At 41.5% G+C, this 18027-nt stretch overlaps 1 protein-coding gene across 3 annotated transcripts in view; it reads left to right on the forward strand.

Moving 5' to 3' along the window:
* ARHGEF3 (Rho guanine nucleotide exchange factor 3) overlaps positions 1-18027 on the forward strand; it is a 310194-nt gene that overhangs the window by 113681 nt on the left and 178486 nt on the right. Inside the window, exon 1 of one of the 3 annotated variants that reach the window (XM_068557961.1) lies at positions 17494-17546. The exons of the other annotated variants lie outside the window; for them this stretch is intronic. Within the exon in view, the coding sequence (XP_068414062.1) occupies positions 17544-17546 (3 nt within the window). The 5' untranslated portion in view covers positions 17494-17543. Of the gene's footprint in view, positions 1-17493; positions 17547-18027 lie in introns of those variants that run through there. 3 annotated transcript variants of the gene reach the window in all.

Genomic DNA, 18027 nt, shown 5'->3' on the forward strand with positions numbered 1-18027 from the left:
GCTTAAACAAGGAGAGTTTTTAAAATTATAGAGATCTCAAGAATATCTCATGGAATGCAGCAGGATCTCAGAAGCCCCTGGAACCAGGCACCAGAAGCCCTTGAGGGCTGCCAATTCTTCCGTTGTTTGCTGCATTTTCTCTGCAGACTGACTTCCTCCATTTCTCCATACTGCGGAAATGCAGCCATCTGCAGAGTGACAGCCTTTTCTCTCTCAGATCCAAAAGTACTGGGGGGTGGGGTTTGATTGGTTCAGCCGGGGTAGGGTGGATACTCCTAGACCAATCAGCAGTGACCACAGTGTGGCGTTCTGCTGTACCACTACTTTGGCTCCTATGGTAACCATAGTAACATGGGAGGGAAGGGGCAGTTTCCAGAAGAAGGGGAGAGACACTAGGCAGATACAAACAATTCTTGTCTACAAAAGTCTTTCCCATCTCTCATCCCAGAGTAAAGGGTAATCATCCTGATTCCCAGGGTCTGACTTTAAGATAAACAAAACTTCTAACTCCTCTTCTTCTTTGTTTGGTTAGAAGTAGTCCTTTTGGTTATTGATTTTTTTTTTCAATCCTCACAATCTGATCTGGGAGCAAGAATAAACTGCTCATAAGACATAAAACATAATAGTCCTCTGTATTAATTGAAATAATAGCAGATCCTGGAAAATTGCATTCTGAAATGGCTGAGGTCATTTCTGTGCCATTGGGAAATATTGGAGCTTAGTTAAGGGTTTTATTTTTATTTTATTTTTTTTTAAATGTATTAAAGTATAGTTGATTTACAATGTTGTGTTAATTTCTGCTGTACAGCAAAGTGATTCAGTTATACATATATATATATTTTTCATATTCTTTTCCATTATGGTTTATCACAGGATATTGATTATAGTTCCATGTGCTATACAGTAGGACCTTGTTGTTTATCCATTCTATATATAATAGTTTGCATCTGCTAATCCCAAAGTCCCAATCCTTCCCCCGCACCCGCCCCTTGGCAGCCACAAATCTGTTTTCTATGTCTGTGAATCTCTTTCTGTTTCATAGATATGTTCATTTGTGTTGTATTTTAGATTTCACATATAAGTGATATCACATGGTATTTGTTCTCTTTCTGACTTACTTTGCTAAATATGATAATCTCTAGGTCCATCCATGTTGCTGCAAATGACATTGTTTTGTTCTTTTTTATGGCTGAGTAATATTCCATTGTATATATCGTATCTTCTTTATCCATTCATCTGTCGAAGGACATTTAGGTTGCTTCCATGTCTGGGCTATTGTAAATAGTGCTGCTATGAACATAAGGGTGCATGTATCTTTTCAAATTATAGTTTTGTCTGGGTATATGCCCAGGAATGGGATTGCTGGATCATATGGCAACTCTATTTTTAGTTTTTTGAGGAACCTCCATACTGTTTTTCATAGCAGCTGCACTAATTTACATTCCCGCCAACAGTGTAGGAGGGTTCCCTTTTCTCCATCCCCTCTCCAGCATTTATTATTTGTAGACTTTTTAGTGATGGCCATTCTGACTGGTGTGAGGTGGTACCTCATTGTAGTTTTGATTTGCATTTCTCTAATAATTAGTGATGTTGAGCATCTTTTCACGTGCCTATTGGCCATCTGTATGTCTTCTTTGGAGAAATGTCTATTTAGGTCTTAAATAGGAGGTGGCCCAAGACTCAGTCTCAGTATGGCTTTGTGTTTTGTTGCATTTATGACTTTTCATGGAGGTATTTCTTTTTCATTCTAATCAAATTTAGCCTTTATTACACAAACAATATTGTGGCAGTGATCTCATCACCTCCAAAAGGCCCTCATGCTATTTGAAGGCGTGGGAGGGGAAGGTGATATTGAGAACTGAAGGGATGCAGCAATTCTGAAATTTTTTTCTGAATCTGAACCTTTCCCTTCGGTTTTCCTTTTCCCCTCTGTGTTAGATTTTATATTCTGTTTCCTGCCCACGTCAGAAGCTGGGGATGGGAATTGAAGCCTCTTAACATGGGAGTTGGTAATGGTCCTGTCACCGACTTTTCTTCTTTCCTATCAACTTCTTCCTCTTCACAATAATGTGTCCCGTTTAATGGATTGGACGAGGTTGAGCTCATTGTGAGGCTAAATAGTGCCTCACCCTTTTCTTTAAATACTCAGATCATACTGTCCAATTAAACCAGTTGAAACATAGTGAGAAGCAAGGGGGAGAAATGGGGTAAGTTAACATACTACAGAGAGGACGGAAGGACCTCACCTGTATCCTGGGGTTCACAGTGCCAATACGTCCCCTTTCTCTCTACTGCATTGGCCTTCCCCACGGAGGTGGCTGCAAACACCAGAGTTGAAGTGCAGGAAAGAGGTCCACAGACTGAAGGTGCCATGGGCCAATGACACACACTTGCTTTATCATAAAAACTCAGGGACAAACATACCTGGTCAACAGTAGCAGCTTGGCAATTAGCCAGATGAACAGCTGGCTAATTTCTATTTTATTTGTGTTTCTTGGGCAGAGGGCACATGGGGCCAGAATAGGATGTCTCCAGTGGGTAGCCAAATTAAGGCCTCATGTATATTAAGTGCTCATATATATTTTGTGCCTCTGTATAGTCAGTACCTCATAAGTCTCATGCGTATCTAGTGCATAACAAACATTCAGTAACCAGGTGGCTCATGAATAGTAGGTATCTTCTGCTCCTTTCACCCTTTCCTATCTATGTTTACCACATACATATTCTACTTACCACTTATTTATACTTAACATAACTTAAGATATTTCTATTATTGATTAGAAATAATAGAAATATATTTCTATTATGATTTGTAAGTTGTTACAAACTTATTCACCTTTAGTAATTGAAATAAATATTCTCTAAAAGCAAAAGCTCATTACAACTTGATTGCACAGAGCTCATTTTGAAATGGGCTATCTTATTTAGGCCTGAGGATGAAAATTCTTCTCTTACTTGATTTTTTGGGCCTCCCACATTTGTCATCTCCCACCCAGGCTCTCTCCTTCTGCCGTCCGACTCTGGAAATCTCAATGAACACAGCTCCTGGACTAGCCTTTTTGAGCATGACTCTTACTGTGGACTTGTACATGGTACTGGTAATAAAAACAGCTGGAGTAGATGCTGCAGCAGCAGCGTGGACCACCACTGCCCTGACCTCCTGGTTAACACACGTTCAGGGAGGAGGAAACATACCCTACAGCAGAACGCTGCTAATGCACAATGTGTTTTTATATCCTCAGGGCTGATTTGACCTTACATCCATTTGGAAAAAAGAGGGAATGAGGCCTATAACTTTTTAATGGACAGATGAGGACTTGTTTAAAAGTTCTGATTTGAGGAAGGTGCAAGGAAGTTGTATCAGATGTGCATTTAATTTATGCAGGTTCATCTAAACTTGCTTATAGAAAAAATGGGTGGGGCGGGAACTTAACGACTCTTGTTAGATGGGATTGTGAACCTGCTTTTTCCTCTGTCGATCCCAGTGGGCGGATGGTGATTCTAGAACTTGATGGGGGCTTTTTGTGCTGCATTGCCGCTAAAAACAAGCAACAGCTTCGTCTGGGGCTAAACTGAAGATGTATGTACAATATTTGTTATAGCAGTAAAGTAGGAACTATTGAGTGTGCTTTATTGAGAGAAGGGCTGTCAGGCGTCACCAGGTATCTTCCTAAGTGGTTTCCAAGATTATTATTTTTACTATGTGTGCTATTTTTTCAACTTTTTATTATGAAAACTTTTAAATATATGGAAAGTTGAAAGATAAGTGCAATGAACACCCACCATCTAGAATCAACAATTAATTGCTAACATTTTGCTTTACCTGTTTATCTATCTCTAGCTGTTTACACAATTTGGCTTTATTTTACTAAATCATTTCAAAGTGAGACAATCACGACACTTCACTTCTAAATACTTCAATACATATGTCTTAAGAATAAGGACATTTTCCTACATTATCAAGCCTAATAAAGTTACTATTAATTCCCCAACATGCAGTCTATATTCCTATTTCCCCAATTATCTTTTTTTTTTTTCACACACACACACTGTATTTTATTTTTACAAGAGATAAATAGACTGACACCAAGCATTGTACATGGATGACCACAACAAAAGCAACAATGATTGCAATTACCAAACATGAAACACACTCATACTATGTCATAATATTGACATTCAGTCCAGTAATCCTCCACTGTAACAGCTCCTTTACTTTGCAGTGAAAATTGATTTGTATATTCTTTGCCTCTGAGTCCTTGTTGGATTTTTTTTTTTTTTAATTCAGACAGAAAGTCACAAAAATTATACTCATCCTCATCAGTTCACTCAGTCCCATGTAATTAATTTTTTTTTTCATCTTGATCTTTTGTTAGCACTTTTATGAGTTCATCAGTTTTTCATTAGAGTTCTGAAAATGCTTATTCATTCAGTTCAGCAGTACATTCAGTTACCAGAAACCTGTACTTGTCAGAGTCTTTTCCACGAATTTCTTAAAGATGAAACCCATTTATAGGAACATATTTGCAAAAGCATCAGAGTACACCCAGAACTGTCTGTAAATGACAAAAGACTTTAAAATGACCACAATTAAAAATTTGATGAAAGTTCATAATAATGCAGTTGACAAGAAAATTAGTTATTTCTGAGATATACATTTTAAGGTAATAACTAGGATTATGACTTACAACATTATACCAGAACATATAAGATTTTTAGAAATTTCATGTAATGTCTGAAACATTTATATTAACATATTTCCATACAAATAACCCAATGAAAGTTTAGTATTAGTTGTTTTGTTTGTTTGTTTGTTTATACTGCAGGTTCTTATTAGGCATCAATTTTATACACATCAGTGTATACATGTCAATCCCAATCGCTTTTTTTTTTTAAAGATTTTTTTTTTTTTTTGATGTGGACCATTTCTAAAGTCTTTATTGAATTTGTTACAATATTGCTTCTGTTTTATGTTTTGGTTTTTTGGCCCCAAGGCATGTGGGATCTTAGCTCCCCGACCAGGGATCGAACCCTCACTCTCTGCGTTGGAAGGCGAACTCTTAACCACTGTACTGTCAGGAAAGTCCCCCTAATTATCTTTTATAGTTGGTTTCCCCTAAAACCATTCAAGGGCCATGCATTGCATCTGGTTGGATTTTTTGTTTGGTTGTTTTTATCCAATTGAGGATGACGATTTCATTTTGTTACTGTGTTTCTTAGTCGTTTTAAATCCTTGAATAATCCCCTCATCTCTCCTTTCTTTCTTTCTTTTTTTTAGTATTTATTTATTTGGTTGCACCAGGTCTTAGCTGTGGCAGGTGGGCTCCTTACTTGTGGCTCTCCAACTCCTTAGTTGTGGCGTGCGAACTCTTAGTTGCAGCGTGCATGTGGGATCTAGTTCCCTGGCCAGGGATCGAACCCAGGCCCCCTGCACTGGGAGCTCGGAGTCTTAACCACTGCACCACCAGGGAAGCCCCTCTTTTTTTTTTTTTTTTTTTTTTTTTTAATGACACTGACTTTTTGAAAAGACCAGACCAACTGCTTACGGAATGGGTCTCACATTTTAGTTTATCTGATTGCTTACCTATGATGTCATTTAACTTGCTCCTTTGTCCTTTATATTTCTTATAAACTGGTAATTTAGGTCTAAAGGCTTGGTTTGTTTCAAGTTAAGCACTTTGGGGCAGGAAAACATCCTAAGGGATGCCAGGTACTTGCATCTCATTAAGAGGCACATGCGTTGGATGTTTGTTATTAATGGTGCTAACTTGCTGCACAGGGTAGGTGCTGATGACAGGCCATTCCAGTGAGGAATGACTCCACCGTAAATTCCTTGGTGGTTATTTTAAACAGAGCTCTTGGCAAAAAGCAGGCACTTGCTCACATTACCTCAAGAAAAGTGCTGTTTAATAAGAGAATTACAGTTGCAGAAACCCAGGATTTCTCTCTGTGGGTCAGTTTCATTCTTTCTCTCTCTGCTTTTACCTTCTGATATTCAGGTCCTGCTCCCAGTGTCTTCTCCTTGTATGTGCCATTGTTGGGCTTGTCACGATGCCAGCTCTGATCCAACCTGACATGTCTTTCAGCAGCTCTTTCTCCCAAAGCTCATGGGATAGTCTCAGTTGGTTGCCCTATCCCCAAATCCCTAAGAAAACCCTGATTGCTTCAGATCCTCTTTCTTTTGTTGGGCTTCACAGGTGGTGGGCAGGCTTCTGGCTGGCTCCTAGAGGGGCTTCCCTCCCCCTTGGTCCAGTCATCTTTGGCCAGAGAGTCAGGGTCAAAGGGACCCACCAGCTTGGGCAAGTAAGTAAACCTACTGAAACTCAGATTTCCCCATCTGAAAAATGTATCTAACTCATGGGGTTCTTATGAGAATTAAATTAAATAATTCATGTTAAGTATTTAGCACTGGGTCTGTGACATAGTAGGTGCTCAATAAATACTTTCCCCCCTTGCTACAGCTACTGTTATGTTATACCCACTCAGCAGGAGCTGTGGACAGCATTGGGGAAAGTGGGACAAATTTCCTGGAAAGAGAATATGGGAAAGATACCCCAAACCATTTCCAGTATAGTAGAAAAGGTTTCCATTTATCTAATGCTTTTCCATGTTCTAGGGTGATCAATTTAGGCCTTGAGTTATAAGAGACTGAGTCTAGATCATTTGCTCTTGCGTATATGTGCCGTTAAGTAAAAAAAACTTACCTGATGTGTATGGGAATATGCACCAATTTGGAGAAAGAAAGAAAATTTCTTGTGTAAAAAGCTTTTGAATGAATTTTATTTTATTTTTTAGTTTTTTAATAAATTTCTTTATTTTCTTTATTTATTTTTGGCAGCTCTGGGTCTTCGTTGCTGCGCGCGGGCTTTCTCTAGTTGCGGTGAGCGGGGGCTACTCTTCGTTGCGGTGCACGGGCTTCTCATTTCGGGGGCTTCTCTTGTTGCAGAGCATGGGCTCTAGGTGCGCGGGCTTCAGTAGTTGTGGCTCACGGGCTCTCGAGCGCAGGCTCAGTAGTTGTGGCACACGGGCTTAGTTGCTCCGCAGCATGTGGGATCTTCTCGGACCAGGGCTCAAACCCATGTCCCCTGCATTGGCAGGCGGATTCTTAACCACTGCACCACTAGGGAAGCCCTGAATGAATTTTAAATGTAATTTGGATATATTCCTGAACATTCTAATGTATTCCTTCTGATAAGTGTGACTTATGGTAATTCAAATCTTATGTATCTTGTGAAGTTTGGCAGTGGATTCAGTTCTGAATTTACTTTGCTCGTGTCTCTCTGTACTGGGCATCTCTCCGTACGGTCACAGACTGGTACATCGTACTGGTTGTTCTTGGCTTCTTCACTACAGCACCTTAGTTGCCCAATGAAAACATCCAACAAATGACTACATTCTTTTCATGTTTGTGGTTTTGCTTGCATTCTTGTATGTGAGAAAAATTAACATTGTATTTGAAGATTATTCTGATACTGAGGGAACATTTGAAATCATTGACCTCAGCAGGTCAGTCTAAGAATGGGAAATTTTTTAAGGTTTTTCAGCTGCAGAATTAATCAGCCTTTTTTAAAGTGATAACTTTAAATGCTCGTGAGGGTGCAGTAGGACTGATGCTCTCACCAATGTTCAGTGGCACTGTTACTTGATCATCTTTCTGGAAAGCTATTTGTGTCAAGAATCATAAATGCATTTATGACTATTGATCTAATAATTTCGCTTCTAGGAATTTATCCTAAAGAAGTTACCAGAGCTGTGGATTAAGATTTATGCACAAAAATGTTTAGTGCAGCAGTCATTATAATGACAGAAAAAATGGAAAAAGTCTAAATGTCCAATTATGTGGAACCGTTGGTATAAATTGTGTTTTATCCATATGAGTGCATATTATGCAGCCATAAGGGGCTGTTGCGGAAGAGTGTTAATTCAGAGAAAATGTTTATTGTTATGGCTTTAAAAGCAGGAAACAAAATTGTATGTACAGTAATGATCCTGCTATGAAAAAATTCATTTAAAGGACTGAAAGAAAATATAACAAAATATTAATAATGATTTCCTCTCTGTAAGTGAGGTTATAAGTGACATTTTTTCTTCATTTTATTTTGACTTTCCCAAATTTCTACAGGGTGCATACATAATTTTTATAGTTGAAGAGTAGAAAAACTGAGGTGAGGAGACAAATATTTGAACTGTAATTTTGAAGTGGAGTTTTAGGTTTTAAGGTTTAAGAATAAAAATCATCCACAACAGGCAGCAGGAATAAATCTGAGTCAGAAATTCAATGAATTGGCCTAAATCCCATGATTCCTTAAGATGGAATTTTAAAATATGGCATCTGTTTGTGGAGGAGTTTCAAATGTGAGAACTTGGTAAAGGTGAACTTGGAGGAATTTTGTCTTCCTTCTGTAACAACAACTAAAAAAAAAATCCATAAATCTTGTATATGTGAGAGAGGGGAGGAAAGCACCTTAATAAGAATGAATACTGCGTACTCAGCCAAGAGAGAAATCACAGTCCTAAAACAATCATCCCCAAGAGTTAATATTCCAAAGAGTTAATAGGTAACTCAGTTGCATCTTCCTGAATTGGGGCACATTATTTTTATGGGTTCCGGATGATAGCTTGAGACAATACTGTGGAATATCATTTTGGGAAAATTAGAGAAAAATACCTAATGTGGCATCCTGTGTGTTCCTCCTCTTGGGTTTAATTTATTATTGAAACTCTGAGGACTCTCAATTGCAAACTTGGCTTAGGAATTTCGGGGTCAAAAAGATACTTGTCTTTTAAAAAATACCCTCCACTCCAAAGTATGTTTCCCACTGTGAAATTTTTGTAATGAAAATCGAACGTGTTTTTCTTGAGGCAGATCTTTGCCAGGCATCGATAAGTTTATCGCCAAATTCCAAAACTTCTCAAGGAAGGAAAAAGCTTGAGTTTGAGACTAGAATGGTCTTTTCAAGTCTATAGAATTGGTACAAATGGACAAGATTTGCTGTTCTTGAAACATAATAAAGCTTCCTGCTGCCTATTCTTATAGTCTTGATGTCATGTCTTTTTTCCTTCTTTTAAAAATATACTCATCTTATTATCCAGAGTGACTAAGAGGCCCTGCATATGTGCCACTAAAAAGCTTGTCCTCAGTTTGCTCTTCCTTTTCTCCCAACACCCATTGCTCAGGAAATGGCTTTTCCCTCTTGTTTTATTAGTCATTCTGACGTGGTCCATCAAAGGCTCCCTCCCTGGAGCCTACCTAGTCCTTGAATATCATCTCTCTACTTTAATAAATGTCCATTTCTCTTCCCTTGTCCACTGGCATTTTTTTTTTTTTCTATTTTAGGGTTTGGGTTTAAAGACTAATGTTCCTTCTTATATCTTATGTGTAATTTTATGTTATTAAATGATATCAAACTTCTTTAATATGTTATACCCAACTCAAAGGACAAATGCCCAAAAGTGCAGGGGACAAGAATAGGAAAGAAAAATCCTTACTGTGAGGCAAGAAACAGACAATACAAGTAAGCCAGTTGATTTAGTTTTAGTGGTCCAAAAATCTATGTCTACATGTGTGTTTGTGGAAGAAACACAGAGTTGGTTTTCTGGGTGTCCTCCACTCAGCTGCCTTCTACTTCTTACACTTGACACTTGGTTTTATTTCTAGAAGAACTCAATTTCAGAAGTCTCTGGTTTAGCAATAGGAGGAGATAACATTTTCACCGGTTGTTAGTTGTGTTTATTTAAAAGACCCATGCAACTATTGTTGCTTACGGTCACTGGGCTCATTTCTGCTGGCCTGGCAGGGTTTATGTTGGCAACGGTGAGGAGATGCTATCAGCAATTCATTGTGTACTGTTTGCATAACGGGATAAGGCAGCCAGCTCCAGGCAGTTAAAAAAAAAAAAATGTATTGAATTAGCTGGATGATTTGATTAAGGTGCCTGTCTGGTTGGGAGCGTGCAACCTGTGACTGAGGAGGTAGTGCTCAAGTTCTTAAGAGGCCCCCAGCCACAGCTGGTGGGCTGGGAGAGCAGGTTGCTCAGCCTCTAGAACACAGCTACACCTGCAGTGGGCTGGCCACCCCAAGAAGCGTCAGTGATGAGAATGCTGGTGAAGGCATGATGCTCAACTGTGTTGTCCTTTGAACCTCAGAGGACCCAGGGCTGTTCCAGAATACTTGGGCCAAGGGAAGATCTGCTGGATTTTCCTCAGTTAATAGCGTTCAACAAGGTTTTCCTGCAAGAACAGTCATCCTATTAACCGTCAGTGAGATAACTTGGAAACAAGAACTTTAAAGATACATTGTGCTTGAGTTTACTTCTTAGCTCTTAGAATGAAGACACCACTTGACATCATGACCGTAGAGACATAGGAAGTAAGATTATTTTTCGGTCTGCTTCAGCCACTAGCACGTCTCCTAGCAAAGGTTCTTAACGTGTGGTCCGTGAGGCAGTAACAGCAACAGCATCTGAGAGCTCGTTAGAAATGCAGAATCTCGAGCCCCACCCCAGACCTGAATCAGAATCTGCATTTTATCAAGATGCCCAGGTGATTTGTGGACACATTAAAGTTTGAGAAACACTCTAGTTTTGGGGGGTTTTTTTGTTTGTTTTTTTGGCTGTGTTTGGTCTTTGTTGCTGCACGCAGGCTTTCTCTAGCTGCGGTGAGCGGGGGCTACTCTTTGTTGCGGTGCGCGGGCTTCTCGTTGCGGTGACTTCTCTTGTTGCGGAGCACGGGCTCTAGGGCGCGTGGGCTCAGTAGTTGTGGCTCGTGGGCTCTAGAGCACAGGCTTGGTAGTTGTGGTGCACGGGCTTAGTTGCTCCGCGACATGTGGGATCTTCCCAGACCAGGGGTCGAGCCTGTGTCCCCTGCATTGGTAGGTGGATTCTTAACCACTGCGCCACCAGGGAAGTCCAACACTCTAGTTTTTAGGGCAATCTTGCAGATACCGTCACCTCAGTAGAGGTTCCATGTGAAAATCTTCAGTCAGGATCTGAGGTGATGGAAATTGACATGTGGTTTGTCCTCTTTCCCTAGTAAAAGAAAGTCGGGCTATGGTGAATCCCAGTTAACAAGTACTCAGGACTCTAGACACTTGGAGCCAAAATTATTAGTACAAATGCCTCTGTGGTTCAGGTATAGTAAAAGAGGCTGCAGGCAGGGTTGAGAATTCTGGTATCCTCCACTCCCTCTCTTCCCACTATACCCTCCTTCCCCACTCGGGAGCACCCAAATCATAGCATTCTTTGCTCATAGAAAGGTCCTCTGGGAACTCTTTCTCTAATGCAGAGGTTGTATTTTTTTCTCAGAGTGCACACATAGTAAGGCTTTTGCTCATCTTGTGGATGTCCTGTGGTGGCAAAGCCACCACACCCTGACAAGTGACTCGTAGGCAAGACAGCAACTTGTGATAAAGGAGGGAAGGGTGTCCATTACACCTCAAACTGAGGCCCATGTGTTATGTACTGAGTTTCCTGCCTTTAATTATTTACCGGTCTTGCCCAGCGTGTCCACTGTCCTGGCTGTTGTTTTCTTTGTTCTGTGACAGAGGAATTTGATCTCTCTGGGGTTTAGATGCCACTCAACCCTGACCATTTCTCGGCATGGTTTTCCTCAGGTGGCAGGTCACTGGGAGCAGAGGCATATTTTCCAGCCTCCCGCTGTGTCTCAGTTCCTTTAGTATGTCTTCATTTCAAGGAAGATTTGGAGAGAGGCTGAGCTGATTACAGGGCTCAAGTGGCACCCTGAGCACACTTCAGATTTGGAATGCAAATTGCTGTCTGTAGTAATTACAGTTTGTGCCACGGCCCTGCTTGGCCCCTGTGGTCATCACCTGGGCGCAGAATAAGTAGCTTTGTGTGTAATGAGGGGGAGAGGGACACGTGAAGGACATTAGGGGGTGTTTTCAAAGCCTGTCTCCAAGCCTAAGTGGGAGAAGGACAGACCCAGATGTGTGGTGGGATGCTGCCACTGACAAGCTCTGTGAAGATGGGCCAGGAACTCAGTCTCTCTGAGCCTCATCGGCCTCCAGTCCTTGTCTCATAGCATTGCCATGGTGATGAAATGGCGATGATGTGATGGGACACTCAGCAAGGTGCTTGGTGCATAATAGGTGTTTAACAACGGGGAGTTTCACTGCCTTAGCAGGTGCCATAAGGGTAAGGATCTGCGATGGAAAATACACACTGTTCTTTTTTATTTATTTATTTGTTTGTTTATTTAGGCTGCATTGGGTCTTCATTGCTGCTCACGGGGTTTTTCTAGCTGCGGCAAGCGGGGGCTACTCTGCATTGCGGTGCGCAGGCTTCTTATTGCTGTGGCTTCTCTTGTTGCAGAGCATGGGCTCTAGACACGCGGGTTTCAGTAGTTGCAACACACGGGCTCAGTAGTTGTGGCTCCCAGGCTCTAGAGCGCAGGCTCAGTAGTTGTGGCTCACTGGCTTAGTTGCTCCGCGGCATGTGGAATCTTCCTGGACCAGGGATCGAACCCGTGTCCCCTGCATTGGCAGGAGGATTCTTAGGTGCTGTGCCACCAGGGAAGTCCCCCACACCCTTCTTAAAGAGTAATTTCTGTGCACACATTAGTTACACCTCTCATCCTGCAGAGGAGCTGTGGTGTATCCTTCTCATGTTTCACAAGTGTGCAGAATTGAGGGCTGGCTTAGAGTGCTGGCTCAAGTCAGAGTTCCTGTGTGTCAGTCTAGCTGTGTGTCCTTCGGTGATTTGATTAACATCTCTGAGCCGTGGGTTTTCTCATTTTGTAAAATGGACATCATAATTGTATGTGATTCACAGGTTGTTGGGAAGGTTGTCTGTGGAAAATGCGCATAAATTTGAGCACCACAAACTCTAAGGGGGTACTATTGTTATCATCCCCTTTGCAGAGATGAAGAGCTCAAGGTTTTAAGGGCTAAGTGACTTTCCCAAGCCTGTAACTCCTATGTGGCAAATCCCAGACTCTGACCCAGCAAATTGGCTCTAGAGTCCACATTAGTGTCACTGTCACTTTACCTGAAGGGGGTCAAAAGTCACTGTACAAGCATTGCCCAGGCACCTGCTGCTGGGGCTCTCCCCTCAGACCCCTCAATTTTGTTGACAAATTCTTTCTTAAGTTAAAGCAGATCATAATAAAATAATTATATTACTATATTAGGTAAAGTGACTTTTAATGTTATGTGATATTTAAAAATAAAGTTTTATTTATAATACATAATTATGTACTATAAGAAATATTATATATATTAAATAAAGATGGCAGCAACAGCTATTTGCATAGATTTGCATTCCTACTGAAAATGTCCTAGCCATTGTCAGCACTTACAATTGCTTTTTGCTGTCCCACATAGGAGCTTATTGTCCATGATTTGGCTGCAAATTTCATTGTTTATCATACAGAGCCTCCAAAAGCTGCCATGGTTACTTATCGTGTGCCAGGCACTCAGTGACTTATTTGATCCTCACAATGACCTGTGGTGGGCACTCTTATTATCCTCATTTAACAGATGATGAAACTGAGGCACAGAGAAGTTAAGGAAATTGCCTCATTTAACAGATGATGAAACTGAGGCACAGAGAAGTTAAGGAAATTGCCGGAGGTCACACAGTAAGCAATAGCACTGGGATTTGAATCCAGGTTGTTTGGCTCAGAACTCCTCTTCCTAATCCTTGTGCTAAACTGCCTTCATTGATTTCCAGCCTACTTTCCAGATGCTATGCCCTTGCCATCTTGGCTGGCCTCGGTGCTCCCAGACCTTCTCGGCTGCAAACTTAGCATACCATTTCCTAGGGCCTGTTACTATGCGCTGGTCTCACCTGGCCTCAGAGGGTCTTTCTGGGGACTCCTCCCACATTCCCCAGATGCTCATTCAACACAGGAAGCCCTTTGTGCCTCAACCTCATACATTCTTTAAAAAAAATAGAAGTCAGCCTTTCATTTTAATGATGACACAACCCAGAGGTGAGGTTCTTGTTACCACACTGGGAGAATCTGGGCAGAAGTGATTGGAGTTGTAAAGTCAAGTAGCAGGGGAATTCCTTCTTTTCTCCGTAAATTACAGATGTGAGAGCTCTGTGTAATTTCACATTTCAGGAGGGGATGGCTATGCTTCCAGCTCCTGTTGGAAGGGCAAATTTAGCTCACTTCTCATTCAGCAAAGAGATGGAGTCACGAAGCATAGAAATGGAATTTTGTTGTTGTTGTTGTTGTTACAGTTCCTGGCTTTTAGCTCATGTATTGATGCGTGTGTGCTAGCAAAGAGGGTGCCAGAACATCTCACCAGTGCTGTGTAGCCATGGCCACTGTTCTCGAGAAAAAGAATTTTTATCTGGTCATGTCTGTTCTTGCCAAAAAAACTTGCTCTGGTGCCGCATTTTCTACAGGATAGAGTTGGCATTCCTGCCTTGGTTCCAACCTTCTCATCTCCTGGTCTTCCCACCCTGTCCCTTCCACAGGCCCTTTGAACATCTCCCCACTTCCTGGATGAGCCATGCTGTCTGTCCCCACTTCTCTCCTTTGCTCTGGCCCTCCTCCCCTCAGCCTGGCAATTCTTACACATTCCCAACCACCTGTTCGAATGGCACTTTTCACTCAGGGGAGACCTGCGAATTGTCCCTGGTGCTTCCTCTGTGTTCCCTGTGCCCCAGGACTGTGGAATGCAGCAGGGTGAGCAGCAAACATTGTTTGTATGCTGACACTTTGAGCACAGAGCGGGGCACTTCTCTGTTGAATGAAGGACCCCCTCACCCTCTTTACACACACCTGGCTACATTTCTTCCCTGAGGAGGGTCCCTGGAGAGTAGATAGAACACCTGGTGGAAGATCTGGAACATGCGGCTGTGGGCTCCATGAGAGCTGGGCCAGTCCTGTGGCTCCAGAGCCTGCACTGTTGTCGAGGCTCATTACGTTGTTGTCAGACAACTTCTTGAATGAGCCTTGTGGTAATGAGCCCACACTGCAGGTCTGGGTTCAGATTCCTATTCCATCCCTGCCATGCTTGAACAATTCCTTAACCCCTCTGTGCCTGCTTCCTTATCTGTAAGCAAGGGTTAATAAAAGTACCCATCTCATAGGGTGATCATAGAAGTAAATGAGTTTAGCCTAGTGTCTGGCATGTAACAAGCCTCCAATCAATGGTGGTTGCTATTGTTATTAATAATGAAATAAATTAATCACAGGATGTGTGCTAGAAAGGAAACTAACAGGGTATTGTGATAAAGGATAAGATGGTGGGGTGTGCAGTGTGGTCCTTTAGACAGTCTGGTCATTGAAGGCTTCCTGTAAGCTGTGACTGAACTATGAAAAGGATGCTGCTGCAATGTGAAGAGTTGGAGGAAACAGTTTTCTGGAGAGCAAGTGCAAAGGCCCTGAGGCAGAAAAGAGCCTGATGAGGAACAGAAAGTATGACCGGAGCTTAGGAGGAGAGAGGAGAGTAGGTCCAGGAGGGAGATAGGGACAAATTGATGCAGGGCCTTGCAGGCTGAGGGACAGTGTTTGGATTGAATCTGAGGTGTGAAAGAATATATTCAGTCCTTATGCTCAGAATCATTCTTTGGGATTGGTTTCTGGACTACTTCAGCTTTAGCCCACCCTGTATTTTGTGTGCATGAACTAACCCCTAGCAATAAAACCCAGTTGTGATGGATTTAAGCAGAAAGTGAATTTATTAAAAGGTACAGGAAGTTCAGTGAATTTGGAAAGGATCAGGGAATCAAGAACAACCCAAATTATACTACCAAACATTTCCTACAAGGATACTGTTGCTGCCACTGCTGGGCAGGTGTAGATACCATGGTTTGCACCACCAACACTGGTTACAGGACCCAGCTACTCGATCTGCCCTCACTGCCGCCTCTGCGAGCTGCCACCACCCTCACCAGAATAGAGTCTGCGGTATCCCTTCTGCTTTCTCTGCCAGCTTCTCATGCCAGGTCTGGGGTGGGAGTATCTCATTGCCTGAGCCTCACTCATGCTCTCATTCCCTAGCTGCAAGGGAAGCTGGGAAAGCAAATGTGTGGCACCCTCATCTCCTCTGGTAGAATGTGGGCCCTGGTTCGTGAGTTGGGGCTTCCCTAAACCTAGGGAGGGGGTTGAGCTGCATAGCATCCAGAGGGTGATAAATGTCCCTCACAGAGACACGTGGAGTTAGTGACTCATGGAATCACTTGGCCTCAGCAATGTGCATCTAACAGGCAGCGGCACTTTAAGTAAGACTTGATTGCTTTTCTCTTAGACAGTTATTTTTCAAAAAATTAGTGCCAAATTTGGAAGCAACTATTTCTCAATCTGATGAGAGTCTAGGGGCTATTTTTTTAAATTAGTTTAGTTTGTGCAGGTGTGTGGGGTAGCATGTTTCTCCCGTGTTTATCACAGATTTGCATTCCTGTTGGAAATGCCCTAGCCATTGTCAGTGCTTATAATTGCTTCTTGTTATGGCCACGTGGGGCTTATTGTCCAAGATTTTGCTGCAGAGTTTATTGTTTATCTTATATTGTCTCCAGGAAGCTGCATGCGGAAATCTCAGGAAGTCTGATTTAAAGGGACAGCCTCCAGGGCAGAACCCTAACTGGGAGGAGGCACTGAGCTTCCGACCAGAATCAGCTTCCCTCCGGTGGGCGCTGGAAAGAAGCCTTTTCTGAGTATCTCCCGCTTGGTTTGCTGGTTTCCAGTGTTTTGGTGATTCCTTTCTGATTCTGATTTAAGGGGAAAAGTAACAATATTTATTCTTCAAATACACGTGGATATACACCAAACAAAATAAAACAAAAAAAACACTTTCACTGTTGTGTAAGCAGAATGGATGCTGAGTCATGGGTGCACACATGCTTTTCAATCTTTCGGTGTTTTCTTGGAGGTATTTTCATAGAAGCCTTAAACTTTTTAAATGGACACAAGGATTTCAAGGAAGTCAGCATTATAACATCTAAAAAATAAATAGGACTTGAGCTTTAACCACCTTCCCATTTTTCCCCCTGTTGGAAGGAAGAGGGAAAAATGAGGAATTGCAAATTTCCATTGCCTTTTTCTTATTAGATGCCCAGTTGATGGCTCTCATTCAAATCAGGGTAAAAATCAAGCTATTTCAGATTTGGTAACAAATTTTCAACTTGCTCAGAGGAAGATTTGGACCAGTGTCCATAATTACACCAAAAAACTTCCTTTTCTGCTTAAAAAATAAAAGTAAAGAAATTATTACTAAGCTTTTGTCTTTTAAAAAACACTGTATTATGAAAAATTTTAAAACTTATACAAAAATAGAAAGAGTAGTATAATGATCCCCAGTGTTCCCAACATCTTCTGTTTTGCTTTTAAACACAAGTACGTATCAGTTAGATTCCTATCCTCCTCATGAGGGATAATGGAATCATTATTCCTGTTTTACAGATGAGGAAACTAAGGGTCAAGGAAGTTAAGAAGTGACTTACTAGGTCATTCAGCTAGTAAATGGCAGAGCCAAAAATCACAGAGCTCCCGTATGAATTTACTGTTCATTATTCCAGCCAGCCAGTTGTTCCCAGAAATTATCCCTAAGGAGATATCTGGAGTCAAAAATAATGGTAAGAAACTTTTTATTAAGAATGATTTCTGCTTTTGCTATATATTTTTAACTCAGAAATTCAGTTTGTCAAGACTTGTTCTTTGATATAAGCAAATTACTTTTAAAAATCCTCCTGAGTAGTGTTAGGAATACCACCCCCCTCATATTCAGATTTTCCACTTCTAACCAATTTTGACAGTGTAATGCCAAAGAGTAAGTCTAATTTCCAAGGAAGGAAGCTCTTTGGTTGATAGATATCAGCTAATCAGTTTTTAAACCTTTCTTTTTCCTACGAATTGGTTAGAGGTCAGCAACCTGCTGGAGTTTCACTTTTAACTGCCAGTTTAACGAAGAGGACTTGACAGTCCTTTGAAAAAAGCTGTATTCACAGTATTCATGTTTCTAAGAAATTGAGTGAGCTTCTTGCAAGCGCCCCAGTCTGCTCAAGTTCTTCAGGCTTCCTTGCTCATGTTCAGAAAGGAGGTGGAAGACCAGAGACC

Source organism: Eschrichtius robustus, chromosome 12 (assembly GCF_028021215.1).
Source record: "Eschrichtius robustus isolate mEscRob2 chromosome 12, mEscRob2.pri, whole genome shotgun sequence".
NCBI lineage: Eukaryota > Metazoa > Chordata > Mammalia > Artiodactyla > Eschrichtiidae > Eschrichtius > Eschrichtius robustus.